We start from the raw sequence: 18,895 nt of genomic DNA, 5'->3' as shown, positions 1-18,895 counted from the left end.
AGTGCCTGACCTCACCAATGCGCTTCTGGAAGAATGGTTAAACATTCCCATAATCACACTTTTGGCAATATAGTGTATACAAATACACTTTCTACATATACTGTATTAAACCAACCAGCCAACAAATCTGTAACACAGTAACTGCTGGTTATAATAACACAATCAGCAAATACAAAGGTCCCAACTCCACCCAACCCAGTTTACTACTCACCGGCATCGTCTGACTCCCATGTAGGGCGTTAATGGCTGCCTGCGCTTCCGCATGCGATGAGTATTTGACAAACGCACATCCTGAAAATGAGAAACACAAGACCTGGTCACCATTGCATCACTTCCAAACTTAACAGTAATTGTACAAAGTTAAATATGCGACTTGACTACTCATGGCATCAACTGTTGCAAAAGATAAGAATTTTCTCAGCCTTCACTATGACAATCATACATGTATGCGGAATTAGCAGTATAAAATAACATTATATTTATATTATTATACATTGATATTGTTTATATTTATTTTATTTATACTATATCATTTATTTATAATTTATATTCATATTTATTTTATTTATGAAGCATAATAAATTTATTTTATTTATAATGTTACATAGTTACATAGTAGGTGAGGTTGAAAAAAGACACAAGTCCATCAAGTCCAACCTACGTGTGTGATTATAATACAATGTACTTTATTTATATTGTTTTATGTTAGAAATGTATATTATTATAAAAATTATTAGATGTTAAAATAATAATATACCACTCCTTTTTTTTAGAGAAAAAAAAAACAGTTTGAAGAGAATCAGGCCCCATTCAGACATTGCACTGAGGGAATGACTGTTCCTGTTTGCGTTTTTTCAAAGCACAATTTACACTTATGTCCACGTGTCATGCATAGGGCAGGCAATTCATTTCAATGGGCTGCCCTATGCATGTTTGTCGCCTAAAATACGCTCCTGCTCCTTTTTTATATATATAATATAATTAATGTGATCCATCTTAGGCCATTAACATTTAATCCTACTTATAAAATGGCCGCCGCCATGATGGAGACGAATCCCACAAGAAAAGGGTCATTTAACTTTATTTTAAGAAGTTCCCGATTTTCACCTTCTAAAAAAATGGCTGCCTTCATGGTGAGGACATATTCTTCAGCAAAATGGCCACCAACTCACTTTCTGTTTTTACATATAAATAGAGTGGTTTAAAGCGGGAGTCCGCTGGGACTCTGCGTTTTTTTTTTTTTTTTTAAAGCCAGCAGCTACAAATACTGCAGCTGCTGACTTTTAAAATAGTGACACTTACCTGTCCAGCGCGCCCGCGATGTCGGCACCCGAAGCCGATCTCTAGATCGTCTCTCGGGTGCTGCCGCCGCCATCTTGGGTATGGGAATCAGGAAATGGAGGCTTTCGGCTTCATTTCCCGGTTCCCTACTGCACATGCGCGAGTCGCGCTGCGCAATAAGGACGGTCCCCGCTGCCTCTGGGATCTGTGTGTTTCCCAGCAGGCAGCGGGGCACTTGCGGAAAGGGGCGGGCACTTGCGGAAAGGGGCGTAATCTACGCCCCTTTCCGCAGAGAGCTATCCCGGAAGTGGGTGCAGATACCTGTACTGTACAGGTATCTGCACCCCCCTCCCCCTGAAAGGTGCCAATTGTGGCGCCGGAGGGGGGGAGGGTTCCGATGAGCGGAAGGTCCACTTTAGGGTGGACCTCCGCTTTAACAACCAATCCGGTTCCCCTGATGAAGTCACGTGTTGTGACGTAACGCGTAGGGCATGGCCGGAAGTTCGAGAAACCAGAAGTGACACAAGGAGCGTGTTTGACATGCGGCTGCACACAGATAATCTTGTTTTTACTATTTTAATGTAAGAGGCCATTTGGTATCTTTAATAAATTGCACAATCTTTACATATTACACTATGGGAGACCTGTTTTCTTTCACTTCTTTCCCTAATGGTGAATGCTGACCACCCACCACGGAACCACAGGACTTGGAGGATAACCCAGCTCACAACAGAGAGAAAATTTGTCCATTAGACTGTGACCCATATCCATAACCATCAACATGGTTATCGATTGGGAATAGGGATGCCATACATTTGATGCCACCCCAGGATATTGATATGAGGCTTAGCTCTCTCCTTTTGGAGGTAAGAGCTCTGTGAGAATTATGTGGCTTTTCAGTCAAGAAGATCAACAATATTTTCAGTACATAGATGTTAATTTAGAAGACTGGTCACCGATATGGATACTCATGTTTATCGTCACTAATTTATCACTTTGATTTGGATACATGTCAATTTGGAGTCTATTAACTGTGTTTATTTTATATACACATTTTGGATTATTTCATTATATTATTTATGTGTTAGAAATTTGCGCAGATCACTACCATTATTATATAGGCTAAATATACAAATAAAATAATAATAAAAAATGTAAAAAAATTGTATCAATTAGTAAAATACATGACATCACAGCATAAGCCCTTGTACACACGGTAGGACATTCCGACGGAAAATGTCTGATCGGACCGTGTTTTCGGATAATCAGACTGTGTGTGGACTCCATCAGACTGTTTCCGTCGGAAAATACAACGGACAGAGCTGGGCTATAAAACTTTCCGACAACATGATCCGATCGGACTTTGTCCGATTGTGTGTAGAGAATTCCGATCAGACAAAGTGCCACGCATGCTCAGATCAAATTCCTAGACCAAAGCTATTGGCTACTAGCCTGAACGTAGTCCCGTCCTAATGAAATAATGTCACCATGTTACGTACGATTGGATTTTCCGACAACTTTGTCCGACCGTGTGTATGCAACACAAGTTTCGGACAAAATCCATCAGACAAAATCCGACGGATTTTGTTGTCGGAATGTCTGACCGTGTGTACAAGGGCTAAGGGTTGCAACATCTTTCCGGTAATTTTCTTTTGAAAACAGCCACAGACTGTGTAGAAAAGGCTGTCATCTGCCAACATGCTGCAGAGAAGGACCCAGAGAAGAACCCATAGTACAGAGGACACTCTGCAGAGGTCTGACACGCTCCCTGCTGAGTCCCACCTACAGTTCTGCAATGGGTAAAGATTACACTTCCGGCCGTTTTGGGGATCTATAGCTCAGGACTGGGTTGCGTCAGACCTGTTCAGAGAGACCACTGCTTCCACACAGAGAGCAAGAGTCCTGCTATGCAGCATGCTGGCAGGAGACTGGCTTTTCTTTGGAGGCTATGGCTGCTACATTGTGGGACATATTTATAATATGCAGGGGATGTGACATTCACCAAACATTCACTGCAAGTGAATCAATTACTGTAAAATACAGTATAACACATGCACTAGGAGGTTGCACCTGCAGTGAATTGGGTTGGCTATGATTTCCCATAGGAGAATCAGCAGGGTTTCCTGAGAATAGCTGTGGATGGGAGGCCCCAAGTCAAAGCATTGGCTGAAAACAGCCGCTACCAATTCATGGCCGTTCACATGTAATTGACCATACCTGCGGACAGTCTGTGTCCAGGGTTGATCATCCTCTGGTAATCATTGCATATCTGATGACATGCAAATAGCCTCAAATAGCTGTGGGTGCTGTCAGCCTCTGTGCTAATCTATGCTGTGCATGAAGATTGTGGCTAGTAAGAGGGGCCAGTAGGGGGCTGTACATAGCTTTCTGAAAACATCACATCACCCTGCCTCAGTGCTCCTCTCAATCAACAGCCCTCAGCCCTGGTGCAAACAGTGGGCTGACTCTTGGGAGGAGTTATACGAATATCAAAATTACTTGAATGGGTGTCAGTGGATGTGTGGGAGGGGCTAGAAAATGAGGCGGGCACTATCTGACTTGTGAGATACTCACAGTGTGCAGTAAAATCAGAGTAATCTATTCTAGTAGGGTGAGGACCCTGTAAAGATTAATGAGAGAGAGAGAGAAAGAAAAAGAGAGAGGGAGAGAGAGAGAGAGAAGAGGAAGAAAAGGAAGGAGAAGGATGCGAAGGAGAAGGAGGAGGAGACTGAGGAGAAGGAGGAAGAGGAGAAGGAGAAGAGGAAGAAGATGAAGGAGAAGGAGGAGAAGGAGGAGGGGAAATGGAAGAAGAGGGAGGAGAAGGAGGAGGAGGAGAAGGAGAAGGAGAAGAGGAAGAAGAGGCAGAAGATGAGGGAGAAGGAGGAGGAGATGAGAAAGAAGAGGAAGGAGAAGGAGACGGAGTAGAAGGAGAAGAAGAAGAGGAAGGAGCTGAAGGAGGAGAGGATAAGGAGAAGAGGAAGAAGATAAAGGAGGAGGAGAAGGAAAAGAGGAAGAAGAGGAAGGAAAAGGAGCAGAAGGAGAAGGAGAAGAGGAAGAAGAGGAAACAGGAGAAGGAGAAGGAGGAGGAGGAGAAGGAAAGGAGGAAGAAGAGGAAGGAGAAGGAGCAGGAAAAGGAGAAGGAGAATAGGAAGAAGAGGAAACAGGAGAAGGAGGAGGAGGAGAAGGAGGAGGAGAAGAGGAAGGAGAAGCAGAAGAAGGAGAAGGAGAAGACAGAAAGGAGGAAGGAGGAGGAGAAGAGGAAGGAGAAGGAGGGGAAGTAGAAGAAGGAAAAGTGGAACAAGGAGAAGGAGAAGCAGAGGGAGGAGAAGGAGAAGAATGAGGAAAAAGACAAGAGGAAGGAGAAGGAGAAGAGGGAGGAGAAGAAGAAGGAGAGGAATAGAAGGAGAAGGGGAAGGAGAAGGAGGATGAAGAGAAGGAGAAGGAGAAGAAGGAGAAGGGAAAGAAAAGGAAGAAGAGGAAGGAGTAGGAGAAGGAGAATGAGAAGGAGAAGGAGAAGAAAGATAAGGAGAAGAGGAAGGAGAAGGAGAAGGACAAGAGGAAGGAGGAGAAAGAGAAGAAGGAGAAGAGGATGGAGAAGGAGGGGAGGACAAGGATGAGCAGAATGAGAAGAAGGAGAAAGAATGAGAAGAAGGAGAAAGAATGAGAAGAAAAGTTATGTTGAAAAAAAGAAATGAAAAAAAGTTTCCATCTCTTTCTGCTCTTATATCTCACCTCTTCCTGAGCATCTGCAGATCCCGTTAGCTGCAGCCAAAACTGTTAATAATCTTTATGCACTCGTCTCCCCTCTCTTCGGTGCCTCATTTGCATGCAGCGATTTAGAGAACACGATATGGATATAGCAATTAAAACGTATCGATCGCCAGCCGCCGTGACCTTTCTAAGAATCAGTAAATATCTGTCGTGGAAACTACAGTCCAAGTAATTAAAATGATTAAGAAGAGGCCTGGAAATGTTTGTTTAGAGGAAGCACCAGTCAGCGGGATGAGGCCTTGCAGGGAGATCGATAAGCTACGCCAGGAAGTGCACCCCATTAAACAGCCACATATCATTATAGTACGAGCCGCAGATCTACCGCATAAATGTCAAAAATCTCTGTTTTATAGGTGCATTGCCACTTATTACAAAAAAAGTCCACCTTTACACACGAGACCATAAAATACATACATGGCTTCCATTATGTAATGTGTACAAAAATAAAAATGTCTAACCTTACCAGTGCCATTAAATAGCAGGCATCCTGAAAATGTGAAATAACGTTCGCTGTATTTTACTTAGTTCTTTGTGCAATATTTTTGAAATAATCAATGAATTGACTGCATTCAAAAATATCTCTACCCAAAAACGAACCTTCCTTGAAGCATTTCGCCACTTTTGGTTTGCTCACAATGATATGGGATAGGTCTTCCCCTATCCTTGTGTGCAAACCAGGAGTAGTGAAACGCTTCAAGGAAGGTTGTTTTTGGGCTTGCTCACAATGATATGGGATAGGTTTTCCCCTATCCTTGTGAGAAAGCCAAGAGTGGTGAAATGCGCCAAGGAAGGTTGGTATTTGGGCTTGCTCACAATGATATGGGATAGGTCTTCCCCTATCCTTTTTAGCAAGCAAGGAGTTGTAAAATGCATCAAGGAAGGTTGATTTTTGGGTTGGCTCACAATGATATGGGATAGGTCTTCCCCTATACTTGCGTGAAAGACAAGAGTGGTGAAACGCATCTAGGAATGTTGGTTTTTGGGCTAGCTCACAAGGATATGAGATAGGTCTTCCCCTATCCTTGTTAGCAAGCCAGGAGTAGTGAAATGCAACAAGGGAGGTTGGTTTTTGGGCTTACTCCCAGTAATATGGGAGAGGTCTTCCCCATCCTTGTGGGCAAGCCAGGAGTGATGAAACACATCAGGGAAGGTTGCTTTTTGGGCTTGCTCACAATGATATGGAATAGGTCTTGCCCTATCCTTGTGGGCAAATCAGGAGTGGTGAAACGCATCAAGGAAGTTTGGTTTTTGGGAGGAGACTTTACCGTATGCAGCCAATTCATTTTTTTAATAAAAATAAATATCGCAAGAGGAGCTAAGTAGAGTATGGCTGACATTCTTTCATCTTTTCAATGGAGAGTGGACTACAATGGCCAGCACCCAGGGTGTCCATGTACAAGAGAGTCCAGTCTTGAATGGAGCTATTATCTGAGCAGGAGTCTTGAGTCTTAATCAGGGCTCCACCAAAATATGGGGTGCTCCCTTAGCAAAATGCAGACCCAACCTCCCAAAAGTGACTCTTAGCACACCCTTCTTTTTTTCTCGCATTTTTGTTAAAGTGGTTGTAACCCTTGCCTATACCCATATGAACACAGGTATGTGAATCAAGAAAATGCTGCATGTCGGCCACTAGGTTGAGCTGAATATCATAGTTAAAGTTGTTGTAAACCCTTATATATACCCAATTAAATGTAGGTGCGTGAATCAGGAAAATACCATATTTTGGCTGCTAGGGGCAACTAGGTGGAGATGAAGATATGGTTAATGAGATGAAGTTAACCCTCGTACATAAGTTGTACCTGTTTATTTGCTGCCCTCTCTCCTTGACATCCATTGAAAGTGAAGAATTTACTCAGCATTTCTCAGCTGCAAAAACAGGGGGTGGGGATCTGAAGTCACACACTGCAGAGCATAAAGCAGGGAGCTGTAATATAAGACCTGAGTGGAGGGAATGGACAACTCTCCTCTACACAGTCTCATAGGGAAACATGCACAGCTGAGACTGTCAATCACATTCTGTAAGCTGAGCCATCTCCCAGGATTGCCTGGCGTCAGCATAGACTGTCAGAAGTGACTCATGCACATAGCAGAGGAATGCAACAGCAGAGATGAACCATACCAGGAGCTTTGGATTGAGGCAATTACACAATATAGAAGGATATGCTTTGTTTATTCTTGCATAGGCATTTGTCTTTTTGTTTGATGCATTTTATGCATCAACTGCATTTGAACCTACGTACATCAATGCGTGTCATGATGTATGTAAATTCAATACAGTTAATCAATGTACATTATTACGTGGGCTGACATTCAATACAAAGGGGTCTATTTATTAAATAAAAGTCTTAGCATTCGCACAGCCAAAACAAATTCTTCACACGCTGTGTCTAATATGTCTAGGCCATCTCCTTTAAGAACCTGGAAGACATCAGGCCCTACACAAGGAGTGTTCTCAACTTTGTTATGTCGACCAGGAGTATGGTGAGTGACAAGTCTATAACCTTCCATGTGTGCACACCAGCTGCAGAAACAGAGTTCTTTCTGGGCTGTGAACTGTGAATGGCTGGTATGTGTTGCCCTTAGTTCTGAAGCAGGCCACCTAGTGGAGTAAGTGGGTGACGCTCTCACAGTTGGCACTGCTTTCAGGCAGGGCCGGATTAAGAGCATCATGTGCTTGGTGCTGAGGATTTTGGTGGACCTTTTACTGGTCACCCTTCTGCTTTCCAGGAGCCTGTGTGCAGCCGCACAGGCATAACACTAGGGAAGCCTGGCATTTGATTTGCCAAGTTTCTGTAAGAGCCGTGCATTGGAGAGCACTCTGAGCTGAAAGAGTACAGCTGCACAGGCCTAACACTATGGAAGCCCCAGACTTCTGTAAGAGCCCTGCATTGGCGTGCCCCAGGCTTCTGTTAGGACTGCTCATGTAGTGCCCATTATCAATCCCACCACCCTACCCAGGCAGTGCATGTGGAATGCAGGGCCTGTCAGGGGAGAGCTCTTCCCGTTGGCCCATTGCTTTCCATGAGAAGTCTGTCCTTTTTGGGTGGCTTTGTTAAGGTAGGGGCCTGGAGCTGCAGCTCCAATAGCCCCTACATTAATCCAGCCCTGCTTTCAGGCTGTCTCTTCGTGTCATCATGTCCAATGTATGGTTATGGACCCAACTTTAAACTTGATGACGTCAGGACCTTAGGCTGGTGGAGCATGGGGAAGAAGATGATGAGTGGATAGAGTTCGGTGTGAGCTGTGGACTGTGAGTGGCCAGCATGTGTAGGCCAGGTTCTGAAGCAGGCCATCTAGTGGAGTAAATGTCCTCGGACCAATTCTGTTTCATTTATTCATTAATGATATAGAGCACGGATCTCCAAACTACAGCCCTCCAGCTGTTATGGAACTACTCATCCCATGAAGCATTGTGAAACTCTGACATTCAAAGACAAGACTAGGCATGATGAGGATTGTAGTTCCTGAACAACTGGAGGGCCATAATTTGGAGACCCCTTATATAGAGAATGGGATAAACAGCTCAATCTCAGTATTTGCAGACGATACAAAGTTAAAGTGGTAGTAAACCCAGTTTCAAAAAACACTTACATTCCCAGCATGCCGGAAATGCTAACTTTCACATTGGTTGTGCTCTCAACCAAACTTTCAAACCATCCAATGGCTGGTTTCATAACTGATCACATGTGCAGCATTATGGTAGTTGAAGAATCATTAGAGGCCAAGATGGCAGCTTCATTGACTGAAAACGATAGAAGGGTTTACTTCCACTTTAAGTAGGGCAAAAACTTCTGCGCAAGATGTGGAAACCTTACAAGTAGACCTCAATAAAATAACGGGGTGGGCAAATACACGGCAGATTAGGTTTAATGTTGAAAAATGTAAAGTAATGCATTTGGGTGCAGAAAATACAAATGCAAGTTACTCACTAGGGGGAGAACCTCTAGGGGAGTCTAAGATAGAAAAAGGCCTGGGGGTCCTAGTAGACGGCAGGCTTAGCAATGGCATGCAATGCCAAGCTGCTGCAAGCAAAGCCAACAGAATATTGGCATGCATAAAAAAGGGGATTCCAGAGATAAAACAATAATTCTCCCGCTCTACAAGACTCTGGTCCGGCCGCATCTTGAGTATGCCGTCCAGTTCTGGGCACCAGTTCTCAAGAAGAATATGCTGGAACTGGAGAGAGTCCAGAGGAGGGCAACAAAGCTAATAAAGGGACTGGAAGATCTGAGCTATGGGGAAAAGACTACTAGCATTGAACTTCTTCTCTCTGGAGAGGAGACGCTTGCGAGGGGATATGATAGCGATGTACAAATTCCGTACTTGTGACCCTTGCATTGGGAAAATACTCTTCAGTGGGAGGGAATTTAAAAAGACACGTGGCCATTCACTGAAATTGGAAGAGAAGCGGTTTAATCTTAAACTGCGTAGAGGGTTCTTTACTGTCAGAGCTGTAAGGATGGGGAATTCTCTTCCACAAGCAGTGGTATCAGCAGAGAGTGTCGATAGTTTCAAAAAAACAATTAGATGGGCACCTTAATGATCACAACATACAGGGATATAAGATGTACTACTGACATAAACACAAGCACATACACACACCACAGGTTGAACTGGATGGAGTGGTGTCTGTTTTCAACCTCACCAACTATGTAAAAAAAAATGGATGACGCTTTCACAGTTGGCCCTGCTTTCAGACTGTCTATCGGCATCATCATGTTCAGTGTAGGTCTATGGACTCATCTTTGATCTTGATGAGGTTAGAACCTTAGACCGCTGGAGCACGGGGAAGAAGGTTCTGAGGGAACTGGTCTAGCAGTGGGGAGAAGCAGAGGATCGAGCAAGTCGATCTTCTTTTCTGTTTTCCCTAGACCTAAACAGTTGACTAACCTTTACAATGCTGGGATAATATGGGATAATATTTAATGGCCTAGAGTTAGGCTTTAAAGAGGAAGTAAACCCTGATGAGTTTACTTCCTCTTTGATTCCCTGCAAAGGTAAAGCATAATGGACTACTATGCATCGCATAGTAGTCCATTATGTGTCACTTACCTGACACAGGAGCCAGCGAAGTCACCGCTGTCCCCTGTAGTTCCGAGCGTCCATCTTCTTGGTGGGTCTCCGTGGGTCTCGCTGCTCCGGCGCTGTGATTCGCCAGAGCAGTGATGACGTCACTCCCGCCCATGCGCACGGGAGCCAACACTCGCGCCATATCACCGCGATCTGCGGCTTACCCAGTGCGCCTGTGCGCCGCTGTCTACAGCACATGCGCCGTAGACAGCGGTGGATGTCTTCAGGTAAATATCTCCTAAACCGTGTAGGTTTAGGAGATATTTCTTGGACCTACAGGTAAGCCTTAATCTAGGCTTACCTGTAGGTCAAAGTGGTTTGTAAGGGTTTACAACCACTTTAATGGTGGACCCCACCTGTTACTGACAGATGGTGATTCCAGCTCCAGTGCCAGGGGAGCCCAAAGGTGCCTCTGTTTTTGGGAGCAGCTATAACATGTAGCAGAGTTTACTTTTAATCCAGAAAGCCCATTTTCAAACACAAAGCAACAATATATCCAGGCCAATTTTACCGTATATTAAAAATATCCCATTGCCATTGTGTATAAAACAACTCTCCGCTGTTTCCTGCAGCTCACAAGCGATTAATTGTTGTATAAATAAAAGTTTTTTGTAGTCAAAGCCGACTCCAGCGAAGGAGAAGTTTATGGACAGAGGACCTGTCAAGACCCATACGTAGATCAGTAGATAAACTCTCATTAAATGTGATTTATCCTGGGGAGGTTTGTCGGATTACAGAATTCGTATTGTGCTGGAAGAGGGAATATTGTCGATGTGACAGTCCCAGGAAGTCTACAGAAATGATTCATTCGATTAAAGTGAAAAGGGAGCCAGAGACATTTGTCTGCTCCTTCTTACTGTAAGTCTTGATCTAATCCTTCTAGTCAACGCTCACTAACATATGTCTGATGTATTACGTTTAAAGGCAAACCGCGGTGTGTTTTCAGTAAGCGGACATTGTTTGATTTGCTATCGGAACATTTTTGTGACAGTAACTTTCAGTGAGACTTTTAAATTTTTTACAACAGTGCTTTTCCGTATTATGATAATTTTATGTCATAGATTTTAGAATTGGCCCTCTAGTGGTCATCTCTAGTTGGGGTTTATGAACTCAAGCTGAACTTCCGGCAAACAACTAAAATACATATAAGTGAACTGTTTATCAGTCAAAAGATTTGTATTTCTGTCCATCCTGTCCTGAGATTTACTTAGCTCTTCTTCACAGCACAGCCCTGCCTGGGAGACCTGAGTTTTCTCTGCTGCAGTTAGGTAGCACTTAAACACGATCGGACTTTGCAGCAGAAAAGGTCAGGCGGTCTTCCTGACGGACTTTCGATGGAGTTAAGATGAACTTCCGAATGAACGGACTTGCTCACACATGAATGGACTAAAGTCCATTAAAAAATCCATTCAAAAGTCCGTTCGAAAGTCCATTTGAAAGTCCGTTCAAAAATCCGTTCGAAAGTCCGTTAGTTTTGAACGTGATGACGTACGACGGGACTAGAAAAGGAAGTTCAATAGCCAGTAGCCAATAGCTGCCCTTGCGTCGTATTTGGTCCGTCAGACCAGCACACAGACAAACAGTTTTCCCGATAGGAATTGAGTCCGTCGGACAGATTTGAAACATGTTCTATTTCTAGGTCTGTTGAATCTTTTTAAAGAAAAACGATCGGATTAGCCCACACACGATCAGACTATCCAACGTATTGATTCTGTTGGACCTAGTCTGCCGGAAAGTCCGGTCGTATGTACGCAGAATTAGAGGTCTGTTACTGAGCAGCAATAATTATCTTCAATTCAGAGATTTCCCCTGCAGTACTTTTTTCAACCACTAGATGTCCTCAGCCTTATAGCTGGATCATCCTGGACTTGCCCCCAACCAGTGACTGGACAGTGAAAGGAAAAGCAGCAGACTGATGAGCTCATCTTACTGTCATTCTGCTCTCTCCTCCTGTAAGTATCTTTCTTGTTAGCACATGGGCACAGCACAGCAACTTGACTGAATCATAGTACTGCTTTTCTCTCTCCTGGTCTGAGCTCTGCTGCATGGAGGCTCAGATTAAGTCAAAATCAGGTACAGTGCTGTGAAAAAGTATATGCCCCTTTCTGATTTTTTTTTTTTTGCATATTTGCCACACCTAAACGATTCAGATCATCAAACAAATTTTAATATTACACAAAGATAACCCAAGTAAATACAAAATGCAGTTTTGTTAATGCAGTTAAATCACAAATGAACTGTGATTAACCAAGTTTTTTTTAAAGCTGAGTTAAATTTCACTTGCTGCACCCAGGCCTGATTACTGCCAAACCTGTTGAATCAAGAAATCACTTAAATAGAAGCCGTCTGACAAAGTGAAGCATGCTAAATGATCTCTAAAAGCAACGTATCATGCCGCAATCTAAAGAAATTCAAGAACAGATGAGAAACAAATGAATTGATATGCATCAAAATGGTTACAAAGCCATTCCTAATGTTTTGGGACTTCAGCAAACCACCGGGAGAGCCATTATTCATAAATGGAGAACTTGGAACAGTGGTGAGCATCCAAGGAGTGGCTGGCCATCCAACAATATTCCAAGTGCACAACTACGACTCATCCAGGAGGTCTTAAAAGAACCCAGAACAACATCTAAAGAACTGCAGGCCTCACTTGCCTCAGTTAATATCAGTGTTCATTATTTAACAATAAGAAAGAGACTGGGCAAAAATGGCCTCCATGGAAGAGTTCCAAGGCCAAAGCCACTGCTGACCAAAAAGAAAATAAAGGCTTGTCTCACAATTGCCCAAAACAATCTTGATTAACCCCCAAAACGTTTGGGCAAATATTCTGTGGACTGATGAGACAAAAGTTGAACTTTTTGGAAGGTGAGCCATCTGATGTAAAACGAACACAACGTTTCATAAAATGAATATCATACCAACAGTCAAACATGGTGGTGGTAGTGTGATGGTCTGGGGCTGCCATGCTTCAGGACCTGGATGACCTGGATGGCTTGCCATCATTTATGGAACAATGAATTCAGAAATCTACCAGAAAATCCTTAAGGAGAAAGTCTGGCCATCAGTTTGTGAACTCATGCTCAAACGCACTTGGGTTATGCAGCAGGACAAAGAACCGAAACACACCAGAAAGTCCACCTCTGAATGGTTTAAAAAAACAAAAAGCAAAATTAAAGAGGAAGTAAACCCTGATAGGTTTACTTCCTCTTTGATTCCTTGCAATGGTAAAGCATAATGGACTACTATGCATCGCATAGTAGTCCATTATGTGTCACTTACCTGACACAGGAGCCAGCGAAGTCACCGCTGTCCCCTGTAGTCCGGAGCATCCATCTTCTCTGTGGGTCTCGCTGCTCCGCCACTGTCATTCGGTGAAGCCACGATGACGTCACTCCCGCGCATGCGCACGGGAGCCGCCACTCGCGGCATATCGCCGTTGACAGCAGCGCGCTCAGTGCGCCTGCGCGCTGCTGTCTACAGTGCATGCGCCATAGACAGAGGTGCCTGTCTTTCGGCAAATATCTCCTAAACCGTGTAGGTTTAGGAGATATTTCTTGGACCTACAGGTAAGCCTTAATCTAAGCTTACCTGTAGGTCAAAGTTGGTTGTAAGGGTTTACAACCAATTTAAGGCCTTGGAGTGGCCTAGTCAAAGTCCGGACTCAAATTCGATTGAGATGCTGTGGCATGACCTTAATCAAGCCGTTCATTCTGGAAAACCCTCCAATGTGGCTTAATAAAAACAATTCTGCAAAGAAGAGTGGGCCAAAATTATTTCACAGCAATGTGAAAGACTAATTTCTGTTATTGCAAACGCTTGATTACAGTTGTTGCCGCCAAGGGTGGCACAACCAGTTATTAGGTTTAGGGGGCACTTACTTTTTCACATAGGGCCAGGCAGGTTTGGACAAATTGGACAGGTTTTTTTCCCTTAATAAATGAAATCATGATTTCAAAACTGCATTTTGTATTTTCCCGGGGTTATCTTTGAGTACTATTAAAATTTGTTTAAAGATTTGATTCACATAAGTGTGACAAATATGCAAAAAAATAAGAACGGGAACAAGTACTTTTTCACAGCACTGTACTTAAACTTCTTGCATTTAAAAAATACATGTAATGATGTATAAACAAATACAGAGCTGTATTAATTTGTGTCTTACATATCTGCTTGGAGTTCAGTCTTAAATCTGCCATTTCCATCTGCTGGCGAAACTCGGTAATGCAGAAACTGCTTACTGTTGCCACCCACATAGCACATACTGTATGTGTGGCAGCAAAAGGGTTAAATATAAGCACCACATGGTGCGCATGTGCATCAATGGTTGGCCAAGGTATCTGTGTAGAGAGCATGCTCACTGCACACTCCCAGCACAAAGGAAAGCTCTAAGCCCTTGTACACACGGTCGGAGATTCTGACAGAATGTGTCCTATCGGACCGTTTTGTCGAATATTCCGACTGTGTGTGGTCTCCATCGGACTGTTTCCGTCGGAATATCCGACGGACCAACTTTTCCAACTTGCCGGTAACATTTTCCCACAAAATGCTCCGATCGGACATACTCCGATCATGTGTAGCCTACTCCGACGGACAAAGTGCCACGCATGCTCAGATCTAATTCCTAGACCAAAGCTATTGGCTACTAGCCTGAACGTAGTCCCGTCGTAACGAAATAAAGTCATCACGTTGTGTACAATCGGATTTTCCGACAACTGAGTCCGACCGTGTGTATGCAACATCACTTCCGGACCTCTTCTGGAATTAATCCGTTGGAAATTACTCTGACGGATTTGTCGGAATCTCCGACCGTGTGTACAAGGGCTAAGGCACCTATAATGCTCAGTAGCCGGTGGGATCAGCTCCTGATCATGTGACCACCGTGGCAGCCAATCACAGTAGTCACATGATCATTGGTCCTTTTGATCAGGCATACAGACCAGGATTGGGCATAAAGGGGTAAGCCTAAAGGATTATGGGAATTGTGGAGCCTCTTGTATTTCTTCCTGCCATGAATAGTATTTCTATTTAATTTGGGCCACTGGATCAATATATGCCTGTTCAGCCAACCTACCGATGCTGTGACCTTGCGCTCAGTAATTTAAAAATATACAAATAAAAGTATTTTATAATTGCCATGCAATGTTGAGTATCTAGCATACCTTTGCTGTTTCCATCTGGTCCTCGAAGGATTGTACACTCCTCGATATTCCCAAAAGCTTCAAATAGCCGACGGACATCGTCTTCTGACTGTTGTTTGTTCAACATGCCCACGAAAAGTTTTCTGTCTTCTGGAACAAAATTAAGAGTTGCTTACCATATTATGGTAACCCTAATATCAAGACATTCCTAATACAGCAGTAATATGAATTTTATTGCTGTAGAAATATCATGATGTGCAGGCTGACAGGTTTTTTATTTTAGTCACCAAATATAAAAATATCCAAAAAGACATATCCAAGAGGCCCTGGGACTTCTATTAGTTCAATTAAATGAAGGAGAAACGTATGACTTCAAACAAGCTCTCAGGCTCTTGCAAGGCCACTTACATTCAGCAAGGCTCATTCTGGTGGGTGCAAGGAGGTAGCTCCGAATATCAAAAAAACAAAGAGGTACCAAACCAAATAGGTAAAAGAATCCATTTTGCTTTTAGTACTCATGATATGTTCATAGAAAGAAAGACCCATGCGTTTCAGGGGGACCTATTCATCAGGGCTTGAGAAGAAAAATGATGGCTAGAATGGACACAAAGTAGTCCAGACAGTTCTGTATTCAGATCTACTCTGCTCTTTTTGTGAAATATGGATTTACCAATTCTTATTATGGGCAGGTAGCTAGATTTAGTTAAAAATTACGGGAGCTACCACTGCCTTCTTGTTTTTAAAAGTGCAGATTCATAGGGTGCCATTCTTCCTTGAATCAACAAGTATGTAAGCAATGGAGTCATAGGTGCCGCATACTTGTTCTGGGTAAGTAGTGAAGCAAGGATACCTATGATGGCCCAGGAGTTTACAAAAATAAGGAATAACCACATTTGATTTCTCTCATAAAGGGTAGCCTTTAACATCAAACCTTTTACCAGGATAAGAAGATATCTAAGAAAGGCTTAGATGATTGAGGTCAAGTTTAGAAATGTGTTTGGTCAACCATAAATTGATTGGTTGAACACAAACCACTACTATTCAGGGCAAGACCATCACAAGACCATCACAGTTGCTGAACATAAACGGCTACTATTCAGAGCAAGACCATCACAGTGGATAATGTCCTCCCAAAACTCATACATAGTTACATAGTTAGTCAGGTTGAAAAAAGACACAAGTCCATCCAGTTCAACCTTAAAAACAAATAAATAAAATAAAAAATAATCGTACAATCCCATATACCCAAGTTTATGCCCACAATTGATTCAGTGGAAGGCAAAAAAAAACCCCCAGCAGAGCATGCTCCAATTTGCTACAGCAGGGGAAAAAAAATTCCTTCCTGATCCCGCAAGAGGCAATCGGATTTTCCCTGGATCAACTTTACCTATAAATGTTAGTACCCAGTTATATTATGTACATTCAGGAAATAATCCAGGCCTTTCTTAAAGCAATCTACTGAGCTGACCAGAACCACCTCTGCAGGGAGTCTATTCCACATTTTCACAGCTCTTACTGTGAAGAAACCTTTCCGTATTTGGAGATGAAATCTTTTTTCCTCTAGACGTAAAGAGTGCCCCCTTGTCCTCTGGGTTGACCGTACAGAGAATAACTCAACACCAAGTTCACTGTATGGACCCCTTATATATTTGAACATGTTGATCATATCCCCCCTTATTCTCCTCTTCTCAAGAGTGAATAAGTTTAGTTCCTCTAATCTTTCCTCATAGCTGAGCTCCTCCAGGTCCAAAAAGGTCAAAGATCTTACCAAGGGATATCAGAAACAAATTAACCAAAATCTACCAAAATGCTACAGTGTCGCTTTGAGTGGACTGACCCTTTGAGCTCTTTTTTCAAACTTCACCAGGGGTCAGGCAGCCTCTGCTTATGTATGAGTTGTATAAGCCTCAAAAAAAGTCCAGGCAAATCAAGAATGCTCAGCTACAGGAGGACAAATGCACGATACTCAATGCATGCATCAACAACATCAGATGACCAGGTTGGTGCAACTAAGGCAAGAGACCAGGTATCACCCATCATCAAGGTCTAAGACACGCACTCTAATTTTATTTTCCCCAAGAAGATAATGATACCTAAATTATAAAAGATACCTAAAACAAAATCTTAACTGCTTTGTACTGGATCATTGACAAGTTGCATATATGGCAAGGTGATGAAAGCTGCTCACATGTGATAACGATAACCAATCTTTTATTTAAATGGTAGAGTATATAGTATATAATCAGCATTAAATACATATAACTATATACTGTATATTACATATACATATTACAGTGCCTTGAAAAAGTATTCGTACCCCTTGACATTTTCCATATTTTTTTTGTCATGTTACAACCAAAAACGTAAATGTATTTTACGGGAATTTTATGTGATAGACCAACACAAAGTGGCACATAATTGTGAAGTGGAAGGAAAATGATAAATGGTTTTCAAAAATGTTTTACAAATAAATATGTGAAAAGTGTGGTGTGCATTTGTATTCAGCCCCCTTTACTCTGATACCCCTAAATAAAATCTGGTGGAACCAGTTGCCTTCAGAAGTCACCTAATTAGTAACTAGAGTCCACCTATGTGTAATTTAATCTCAGTATAAATACTGCTGTTTTGTGCAGCCGTCAGAGGTTTGTTAGAGAACCTTAGAGAATAAACAACATCATGAAGGCCATGAAACACACCAGACAGGTCAAGGATAACGTTGTGGAGAAGTTTAAAGCAGGGTTAGGTTATAAATAAAAAGATCCCAAGCTTTGATCTATCATCTGAAAATGGAAAGAGTATGGCACAACTGCAAACCTACCAAGACATGGCCGTCCACCTAAACTGACCGGCCGGGCAAGGCGAGCATTCATCAGAGAAGAGCCAAGAGGCCCATGGGAACTCTGGAGGAGCTGCAGAGATCCACAGCTCAGGGGAGAGAATCTGCCCACAGGACAACTATTAGTCGTGTTCTCCACAAATCTGACGTTTATAGAAGAGTGGCAAGAAGAAAGACATTGGTGAAAGAAAGCCATTAGAAGTTTAGTTTGCAGTTTGTAAGAAGCCATGTGGGGTGACCACTGTTAATTTAGTAGACTAAAATGACTAAAACATTTTAGTCGACTAAATGAATAATATTTTAGTCGGCTAAAATATGACTAAAACTAAAACAATTGAGATGACTAAAATATGACTAAAACTAAAATGCCATTTTAGTCAAAAGACTAAAATGGGACTAAAATTAAAATGGCATTTTAGTCAAAGGACTAAAACTACAGGTAAATAGAAATTTGACTTCAAAATTAATAATGAGTTTGGAAATTGTAGAGAAACGTTAACTAATGCTTTACAATTTAATTACACCCATTTGATTTCAGATGACTAAAATTAGTTTTAATCGACTAAAATGTACTGGAGATTTAGTAGACTAAATACACCTAAAACTAAAACAATTGCAGACGACTAAAATGGGACTAAAAATCTAAATTTGCTGCCAAAATTAACACGGGGGGGGGGGGGGGCACAGAAAACATGTGGAAGAGGCTGCCCTGGTCAGATGAGACCAACATTTATTTATTTTTGGCCTAAAAGCAAAACGCTTTGTTTGGTGGAAAACTAACACTGCACATCACCCT

The 18,895-nt window shown here is 42.5% G+C and overlaps 1 protein-coding gene across 22 annotated transcripts in view; it reads right to left on the bottom strand.

Moving 5' to 3' along the window:
* The window catches only part of CELF4 (CUGBP Elav-like family member 4), a 1,506,243-nt gene that overhangs the window by 222,137 nt on the left and 1,265,211 nt on the right, over nucleotides 1–18,895 (bottom strand). For 16 of the 22 annotated variants that reach the window (XR_013263988.1, XM_077463101.1, XM_077463104.1 and 13 more), the window contains 2 exons: nucleotides 15,285–15,413; nucleotides 212–291 (listed from right to left, as the gene is read on the bottom strand). Coding sequence is in view for 21 of the 22 variants with exons in the window: in XM_077463101.1 (XP_077319227.1) it covers nucleotides 212–291; nucleotides 15,285–15,413 (209 nt within the window). In the remaining variant the exon portion in view is untranslated. The remainder of the gene's footprint in view (nucleotides 1–211; nucleotides 292–15,284; nucleotides 15,414–18,895) is intronic. The other 6 variants (XM_077463094.1, XM_077463108.1, XM_077463111.1 and 3 more) reach the window with 2 other exon arrangements.

Source organism: Lithobates pipiens, unplaced genomic scaffold, assembly GCF_037356315.1.
Source record: "Lithobates pipiens isolate NorthernLeopardFrog02 unplaced genomic scaffold, aLitPip1_a1.2 Scaffold_3, whole genome shotgun sequence".
Classification (NCBI taxonomy): Eukaryota; Metazoa; Chordata; class Amphibia; order Anura; family Ranidae; genus Lithobates; species Lithobates pipiens.
Note: the sequence above shows the minus strand (reverse complement) of the source record. Positions and strands in the feature narration are given on the sequence as shown.